General features: G+C 38.3%; 1 protein-coding gene across 2 annotated transcripts in view; it reads left to right on the top strand.

Annotated features, from left to right (window-relative positions):
- Nucleotides 1-5,351: 5,351 nt before the first annotated feature.
- The window catches only part of nkain1 (sodium/potassium transporting ATPase interacting 1), a 31,075-nt gene continuing 26,426 nt past the window's right edge, over nucleotides 5,352-10,000 (top strand). Inside the window, exons 1-2 of one of the 2 annotated variants that reach the window (XM_061931489.1) lie at nucleotides 5,352-5,614; nucleotides 5,835-6,164. In XM_061931489.1, coding sequence (XP_061787473.1) covers nucleotides 6,111-6,164 — 54 coding nt within the window. In that variant the 5' untranslated portion in view covers nucleotides 5,352-5,614; nucleotides 5,835-6,110. Of the gene's footprint in view, nucleotides 5,615-5,831; nucleotides 6,165-10,000 lie in introns of both variants that reach the window. The other variant, XM_061931488.1, reaches the window with a different exon arrangement.

Raw genomic sequence — 10,000 nt, 5'->3', positions numbered from 1 at the left:
AATGAATAGGAGTCTACGGGGAGACCGCCCTCATGTGGCCAATTAGCGTCACTACAAGTGAGTCCAATTGAAATGACATAAATTCAATTTCTTTTTTTTTTAAATAAATGACAAAAATATATATTTTTTTAATTACATACTGCACAGTATGAAAACATTATTTTTAGTATTTTTTCTTGAAATGATCATACACAATCCTGAAATTATAAACCAGAAATTCTCCCAATAATCCAAAAAATAATAAAAAATAAGAAGTGACCTGGAAGGCAGTTTGGCTCAGAACTAAAAGAGCGTCATAATAAAATACTAGCCATAGTCCAATAAGGAAAAGTTTATGGAACAAAATCATGTAAATGTCTTTCTGTAGTGAAAATAATAATAATAAAAATATATGTTTTAAGCAAAATTATTTGTATTTTTGTTGTTGTTGTTGTTGTGTCGTACTGAACGACACATGCTGTACTTGTGTAAATGATCACTTTTTCATTCATACTTCACTTCGATATGTTGATAGTTGCGTTTGATTTTTATGAATGAAATGAAAAAGTAAAAAACTAATGGTACTCTAAAATACTTACAAAATAATAAATAAATAATTCTATGTATTTTAAGTATTTGCTATTCATCACTATAAATACAAAAAACACGTAAACAAATATTATTTGACCGTGTTTGACGAATGAAATAAATTATTGAAGTGCTGACACAAGAATAATTAGATTATGAAATGGTTCATTAAAGTTTGAAATCATTAATCAAATCATAAAATAAAATAATGAAGGCAATAACTGTATATTAAAATGATTTAATTGTGTGCTTGAATCTCCAGATAACACGTTTTTGTTATTTTATTTTTATTTTTTTTGTATGCCCTTTTGTCATATAAAACATACTTTTATGGCAAACACAAAATATGCTAAATTTTCCCCAAATAATATTTCAAAATGCAATATTAGATGTGAAGTAATTGGAGTCTTAAATATGTCAATAATTCATAGCATTAATTATTTTGACGTATTGAGGTGATATTGAGATCGTCATCCATGTGTTATGTATCGCAGTGGAGCGAAAGGAACTGCGGGGCCAAATGTTCCCTCAACTGGACCCAGAGGATCGTTCAGTGGTTCACACCACTCACTCTCAATAATTGGATCTGGGTTCAATTCCCCGTCGGGTTGATCGGCTGGACGAGTCAAATATGAGAGGTGTGTTTATTATTTGACTTGCATAATGCTGATGGTTTTAATTCTTTTTTTGTTTGTTTTTTGAGCAATGACCGTTTTAAAAAAAAAACATCACTAAAATTCTCAGGGTTTTAAAAGGGCTCCACCTCATAAAATTGTTAAAAATAAGTCATACATAATTTTTTTACTTTCAACGCTTAAATCGCCAAATAACACGTTATTATTATTATTATTATTATTAATTATATTTATTATTTATGCCCTTTTGTAATACACAATTTATTCTTTGTGGCAAACATAAAATATGCAATATTTTCCCCATAAAAAGAATACAAGTGTTTATTATTTTGCTTGCTACTTGATAAATGTTTCTAAAATGTTAGGGGCGGGAATGGGAAAAATAAAGAATTGGTTCCATTAAGATGATTAAAAAGGATAATTTTTTTTAAAAAAGTAACTTTTTAAAAAATCCCAAAATTATTGAAAGTAATCATCATTCGTGATTATTAAAAATCATGATAATTATAGAAAGTTTAAACCAATTCCAATTATTTCATTTTTTCTTATCCAATTAACTTTTGTTATTATTATACGGAGCCCCTAAAGGGACATGGGGAAAAAAATTTTTTATATATATATATATATATATATATATATATATTTTTTTTTTAGACATGTATCTCGTGCGCACGAGAAACTTTTTTTTTTCTAGTTATAAAAAATAAAAATTATACTTTTTTTTTTTTTAGACACGTATCTCGTGCGCACAAGAAAGTTTCTCGTGCGCACGAGATACATGTCTAAAAAAAAATACAAATAAAATGATCAATTATTATTTATTTTTTTAGACATGTATCCCGTGCGCACGAGAAACTTTCCCGTGCGCACGGGATACATGTCTAAAAAAAAATGTATAATTTTTATTTTTTATAACTTTATAAAAAGTTTCTCGTGCGCACGAGATAGTTTCTTCTGCGCACGAGAAACTTTGTATAATGTTATAAAAAATAAAAATAAAAATTTTAATAAATATTTTTTATTGTTTTTAGACATGTATCTCGTGCGCACAAGAAGGTTTCTCGTGCGCACGAGATACATGTCTAAAAAAAATAATAAAATAATTGATCATTTTATTTGTATTTTTTTTTAGACATGTATCTCGTGCGCACGGGAAAGTTTCTCGTGCGCACGAGATACATGTCTAAAAAAAATTAGAATTTGTATTTTTCATAACTTTATAAAAAGTTTCTCGTGCGCACGAGATAGTTTCTTCTGCGCACGAGAAACTTTGTATAAAGTTATAAAAAATACAAATAAAAATGTTAATAAATAATTATTTAATTTTTTTAGACATGTATCAAGAGATACAGGTCTAAAAAAACTAAACAAAAAAACTAAATTATACCAAAAAAAAAATTCCCCCTTGTCCCTTTAGGGCATACTTGCCAACCCTCCCGAATTTTCCGGGAGACTCCCGAAATTCAGCGCCTCTCCCGGAACAAGTATTCTCCCGAAATTCTCCCGATTTTCAGCCGGAGCTGGAAGCCACGCCCCCTTTAGCTCCATGCGGACCTGAGTGAGGACAGCCTTTTTTCATGACGGGAGGACAACAGGGTGACAAGAACTAAATCATCCAGACTAGAGATAAATTGTATTATTATGTTTATCTTACCTAAAAATAAATATATTTATTAAATTAAAAAAACAAACAACTAATTACATTTTTACTATATTTTGCTAAAAACATCAAAATTAATTGTATTTTTATTTGTATTTTTTCGTGACTCCTTATTACATCCAGCCATAGAATTATACATTAAAATAAACATATTTGAAATAATTGATTTTAAATTATCATAATAATTCATTTAAAATGACCATATTTAATTATTAAAATAATTGCTTGTTTATCAACAACTTTAGCATTTTATTCATTACATTTTGAAGCTCTCAGAAGCCAAGTTATGTTACATTCCTTAATATTTATTTATGCAAGTTTGAAGTATCAATTATCTAAACACAGTTTTGTTTGCATATTTTCAGGATATATATATATATATATACAGGTAAAAGCCTGTAAATTAGAATATTTTGAAAAACTTGATTTATTTCAGTAATTGCATTCAAAAGGTGTAACTTGTACATTATATTTATTCATTGCACACAGACTGATGCATTGAAATGTTTATTTCATTTAATTTTGATGATTTGAAGTGGCAACAAATGAAAATCCAAAATTCCGTGTGTTCATGTCACAAAATTTGAATATTACTTAAGGCTAATACAAAAAAGGGATTTTTAGAAATGTTGGCCAACTGAAAAGTATGAAAATGAAAAATATGAGCATGTACAATACTCAATACTTGGTTGGAGCTCCTTTTGCCTCAATTACTGCGTTAATGCGGCGTGGCATGGAGTCGATGAGTTTCTGGCACTGCTCAGGTGTTATGAGAGCCCAGGTTGCTCTGATAGTGGCCTTCAACTCTTCTGCGTTTTTGGGTCTGGCATTCTGCATCTTCCTTTTCACAATACCCCACAGATTTTCTATGGGGCTAAAGTCAGGGGAGTTGGCGGGCCAATTTAGAACAGAAATACCATGGTCCGTAAACCAGGCACGGGTAGATTTTGCGCTGTGTGCAGGCGCCAAGTCCTGTTGGAACTTGAAATCTCCATCTCCATAGAGCAGGTCAGCAGCAGGAAGCATGAAGTGCTCTAAAACTTGCTGGTAGACGGCTGCGTTGACCCTGGATCTCAGGAAACAGAGTGGACCGACACCAGCAGATGACATGGCACCCCAAACCATCACTGATGGTGGAAACTTTACACTAGACTTCAGGCAACGTGGATCCTGTGCCTCTCCTGTCTTCCTCCAGACTCTGGGACCTCGATTTCCAAAGGAAATGCAAAATTTGCATGGTTGGGTGATGGTTTGGGGTGCCATGTCATCTGCTGGTGTCGGTCCACTCTGTTTCCTGAGATCCAGGGTCAACGCAGCCGTCTACCAGCAAGTTTTAGAGCACTTCATGCTTCCTGCTGCTGACCTGCTCTATGGAGATGGAGATTTCAAGTTCCAACAGGACTTGGCGCCTGCACACAGCGCAAAATCTACCCGTGCCTGGTTTACGGACCATGGTATTTCTGTTCTAAATTGGCCCGCCAACTCCCCTGACCTTAGCCCCATAGAAAATCTGTGGGGTATTGTGAAAAGGAAGATGCAGAATGCCAGACCCAAAAACGCAGAAGAGTTGAAGGCCACTATCAGAGCAACCTGGGCTCTCATAACACCTGAGCAGTGCCAGAAACTCATCGACTCCATGCCACGCCGCATTAACGCAGTAATTGAGGCAAAAGGAGCTCCAACCAAGTATTGAGTATTGTACATGCTCATATTTTTCATTTTCATACTTTTCAGTTGGCCAACATTTCTAAAAATCCCTTTTTTGTATTAGCTTTAAGTAATATTCTAATTTTGTGACACACGGAATTTTGGATTTTCATTTGTTGCCACTTCAAATCATCAAAATTAAATAAAATAAACATTTGAATGCATCAGTCTGTGTGCAATGAATAAATATAATGTACAAGTTACACCTTTTGAATGCAATTACTGAAATAAATCAAGTTTTTCAAAATATTCTAATTTACTGGCTTTTACCTGTGTGTATATATATATATATATATATATATATATATATATATATATATACGTATGAAATACTTGACTTGGTGAATTCTAGCTGTCAATATACTCCTCCCCTCTTAACCACGCCCCGCCCCACCCCCGACCACGCCCCCCACCCCCACCTCCCGAAAACGGAGGTCTTAAGGTTGGCAAGTATGAAGTATGCACAAACGTAATATAATTCCCCCCACTTTATACAGAAGTGGCCCTCATTACTGAAATCTTTGTTGTTTTTTCCCCCTTCAAAATGAAAAAAATCCATTCATGAAATATTTCCCTTTAAACTCTTCAGACTTTTATGATGAAGGACAAGCGCTTGTCTTTCCGGTCAGCTCTGCGCGCTCTTGTGCGCATGCGTCCATTCTCTTTTTTTAACGCTGGCTTTTTCATGATGTGTGATGTGCTTGGGGGGGTGGGGTTGTTGTGGGGGCGGGGGGTGCCTGCCAGACCACCAAGCGCCCCCCACACTCCCCTCCTTCCCCCCCCCCCCCTCCCTCCCTCCCTCCCGCTCTCTCCTCCGGCTCCTCCCCCTCACGCCCCGGCACCGATTGTTGACAAAAGACGCCGAGCGCGGAGACGACGCGAGGGGGCCCCGTTATCTTCCGCAGCGGTACCCCGGGACCACCCGAACGGATCCACCCGGCCCACAACCGAGAGGGGGTAGACGCCAGCGAGACGGGAAGGTGTCGCATGGAGACTCGCTTCTTCTTCTTCTAAGTCTTCGTCTTTCTTCTTCGTCTTGGACGCGGTGAGTCACAACGCGCTGCTTTGTGTCGCTTGGCGGTAAAGCGACACCGCGAGCTCGGCCGCCTCGTCTCCCCCCCCCAGCCTTGTCGTTGTCCCCCCCAGCCGTGTGATCCGCTATCATATGATGCTCATTTGTGTCTGCAGCCCGCGGCCATCATGACACTTTTCTGCCTCTCTTTGTGTCTTTGTGTGTGCGCGCGCATCCTCCCCCCCCCTAGAAGGTGTGGCCGAGGTGATCCGCTTGTCGGTGCTGGTCTGACCGCAGAAGAGGGTGCCAGCCCCCGCCCCCCCACCCTGGAAGACAAAAAAAAATTGACCACTAAAAAAACAAAAAATGGGTCAAATATTGTGAGAGGAAGCGCCAGACAAGGAGGGAGGTCTCTTCAGCCCGGAATGGTGTGAGCTGACGCGGCCAGGCAAGTCTGGATCTGACCGGGGACCCGTCCTCCTTCCCGCGGAGCCTCCGCGGCTCCAAGCCGCGTCCCGAGCCCTCCAAGATGGGCAAGTGCGACGGGAGATGCACCCTGCTGGTCGTGTGCTGCCTGCAGCTGGTGAGTGCACAGCAACACTCACACACTTTGATGACGACAAACGTGCACACATTGAAGATGATATTTGCTCTTTTTTAGTCATAATTGGAGGTTTCGGCTGCATTATGCAAACATTCATAATGGACAATTTTTTTAAAATTTCATAAGCCGTCTCAACTGATAACATCATGACTATTGATGATGAATTAGCAATGTGTGTGTGTGTGTGTGTGTGTGTGTGTGTGTGTGTGTGTGTGTGTGTGTGTGTGTGTGTGTGTGTGTGTGTGTGTGTGCGCATTACTACCCAAAAAAGTACCTTCCATATAGGGAGCAATGTACATGTTAGTGTGTAACTTGAAGGTATAATTAGATCAGCATGCTTCAGATGGTGTAATCACACATTTTTGTATGTTCCCTACAGTCAAAGTTGTGTGTGTGTTTGTGTGTGTTTGCATTACTACCCAAAAAAGTACCTTACATATATGGAGCAATGTACATGTTAGTGTGTAACTTGAAGATATAATTAGAGCAACATGCTTCAGATTTTGTAATCACACATTTTCTTGTGTTCGCTACAGTCAAAGTTGTGTGTGTGTGTGTGTGTGTTTGCATCATTACCCCACTACAGTCAAAGGTGTGTGTGTGTGTGTGTGTGTGTGTGTGTGTGTGTGTGTGTGTGTGTGTGTGTGTGTGTGTGTGTGTGTGTGTGTGTGTGTGTGTGTGTGTGTGTGTTGCATTACAACCCAAAAAAGTAACTTCCACGGACAATTTTTAAAAAATTTCATAAGCCGTCTCAACTGATAACATCATGACTATTGATGATTAATTAGCAATGTGTGTTAATTATGTGTGTGTGTGTGTTTGCATTATTACCCCAAAAAGTACCTTCCATATAGGGACCGATGTACATGTTAGTGTGTAACTTGAAGGTATAATTAGAGCAGCATGCTTCAGATTTTGTAATCACACATTTTTTGTGTTCGCTACAGTCAAAGTTGTGTGTTTGTGTTTGTGTGTGTGTTTGCATTACCACCCAAAAAAGTATCTTCCATATATGGGCCGATGTACATGTTAGTGTGTAACTTGAAGGTATAATTAGAGCAACATGATTCAGATTTTGTAATCACACATTTTTTGTGTTGCTACAGTCAAAGTTGTGTGTTTGTGTGTGTGTTTGCATCACCACCCAAAAAAGTACCTTCCATATAGGGAGCGGTGTACATGTTAGTGTGTAACTTGAAGGTATAATTAGAGCAGCACGCTTCAGATTTTGTAATCACACATTTTTTGTGTTCGCTACAGTCAAAGTTGTGTGTTTGTGTTTGTGTGTGTGTTTGCATTACAACCAAAAAAAGTAACTTCCACCATATAGGGAGCGATGTACATGTTAGTGTGTAACTTGAAGGTATAATTAGAGTAACATGGTTCAGATTTTGTAATCACACATTTTTTGTGTCTGCTACAGTCCAAGGTGTGTGTGTGTGTGTGTGTGTGTGTGTGTGTGTGTGTGTGTGTGTGTGTGTGTGTGTGTGTGTGTGTGTGTTTGCATTACTACCCAAAAAAGTACCTTCCATATAGGGACCGATGTACATGTTAGTGTGTAACTTGAAGGTATAATTAGAGCAGCACGCTTCAGATTTTGTAATCACACATTTTTTGTGGCCACTACAGTCAAAGTTGTGTGTGTGTGTGTGTGTGTCTGTGTGTGTGTGTGTGTGTGTATGTGTGTGTTTGCATTACGACCCAAAAAAGTACCTTCCATATAGGGACCGATGTACATGTTAGTGTGTAACTTGAAGGTGTAATTAGAGCAGCATGCTTCAGATTTTGTAATCACACATTTTTTGTGTTCACTACAGTCAAAGTTGTGTGTGTGTGTGTTTGCATTATTACCCCAAAAAGTACCTTCCATATAGGGAGCGATGTACATGTTAGTGTGTAACTTGAAGGTATAATTAGAGCAACATGGTTCAGATTTTGTAATCACACATTTTTTGTGTTCACTACAGTCAAAGTTGTGTGTGTGTGTGTGTGTGTGTGTGTGTGTGTTTGCATTACTACCCAAAGAAGTACCTTCCGTTTGGGGACCGATGTACAAACCCTGTTTCCATATGAGTTGGGAAATTGTGTTAGATGTAAATATAAACGGAATACAATGATTTGCAAATCCTTTTCAACCCATATTCAGTTGAATATGCTACAAAGACAACATATTTGATATTCAAACTCATAAACTTTACTTTTTTTTTTGAAAATAATCATTAACTTAGAATTTAGCAGCAACACTTTGCAAAAAAGTTGGCACAGGAGCATTTTTACCACTGTGTTACATCACCTTTTCTTTTAACAACACTCAATAAACGATTAAGAACTGAGGAAACTAATTGTTGAAGCTTTGAAAGTGGAATTCTTTCCCATTCTTGTTTTATGGAGAGCTTCAGTCGTTCAACAGTCCGGGGTCTCCGCTGTCGTATTTTACGTTTCATAATGCGCCACACGTTGTTGATGGGAGACAGGTCTGGACTGCAGGCGGGCCAGGAAAGTACCCGCACTCTTTTTTTACGAAGCCACGCTGTTGTAACACGTGCTGAATGTGGCTTGGCATTGTCTTGCTAAAATAAGCAGGGGCGTCCATGAAAAAGACGGCGCTTAGATGGCAGCATATGTTGTTCCAAAACCTGTATGTACCTTTCAGCATTAATGGTGCCTTCACAGATGTGTAAGTTACCCATGCCTTGGGCACTAATGCACCCCCATACCATCACAGATGCTGGCTTTTCAACTTTGCGTCGATAACAGTCTGGATGGTTCGCTTCCCCTTTGGTCCGGATGACACGATGTCGAATATTTCCAAAAACAATTTGAAATGTGGACTCGTCAGACCACAGAACACTTTTCCACTTTGCATGAGTCCATCTTAGATGATCTCAGGCACAGAGAAGCCGGCGGCGTTTCTGGGTGTTGTTGATAAATGGCTTTCGCTATGCATAGTAGAGCTTTAACTTGCACTTACAGGTGTAGTGACCAACTGTATTTAGTGACAGTGGTTTTCTGAAGTGTTCCTGAGCCCATGTGGTGATATCCTTTAGAGATCAATGTCGGTTTTTGATTCACTGCCGTCTGAGGGATCGGATGTCACGGTCATTCAATGTTGGTTTCCGGCCATGCCGCTTACGTGGAGTGATTTCTCCAGATTCTCTGAACCTTTTGATGATATTATGGACCGTAGATGTTGAAATCCCTAAATTTCTTGCAATTGCACTTTGAGAAACGTTGTTCTTAAACTATTTGACTATTTGCTCACGCAGTTGTGGACAAACCTTTCTTGTGAAAGACTGAGCATTTTTTGGGAAGCTGTTTTTATACCCAATCATGGCACCCACCTGTTCCCAATTAGCCTGCACACCTGTGGGATGTTCCAAATAAGTGTTTGATGAGCATTCCTCAACTTTATCAGTATTTATTGCCACCTTTCCCAACTTCTTTGTCACGTGTTGCTGGCATCAAATTCTAAAGTTAATGATTATTTGGCAAAAAAAAATGTTTATCAGTTTGAACATCAAATATGTTGTCTTTGTAGCATATTCAACTGAATATGGGTTGAAAAGGATTTGCAAATCATTGTATTCCGTTTATATTTACATCTAACACAATTTCCCAACTCATATGGAAACGGGGTTTGTAGATAAGTAACAAACAGCATAATAACAACATAGCTGTAAAGCAAGGAAGGCACACACTACATACACAAAGACTAAAACGCCTGTTTAGTCTTTGTTTCTCTGAAGGAATTCTGAAATAAAATCATGTCTGAAGCCCAGAACACTCTACACATTTCCCCAGTTTTAGTTTAGAGA

This window comes from Nerophis lumbriciformis, linkage group LG37 (genome assembly GCF_033978685.3).
Source record: "Nerophis lumbriciformis linkage group LG37, RoL_Nlum_v2.1, whole genome shotgun sequence".
Taxonomy (NCBI): domain Eukaryota; kingdom Metazoa; phylum Chordata; class Actinopteri; order Syngnathiformes; family Syngnathidae; genus Nerophis; species Nerophis lumbriciformis.
The sequence above is the reverse complement of the archived record's forward strand: the minus strand, read 5'-3'. Positions and strand labels throughout refer to the sequence as shown.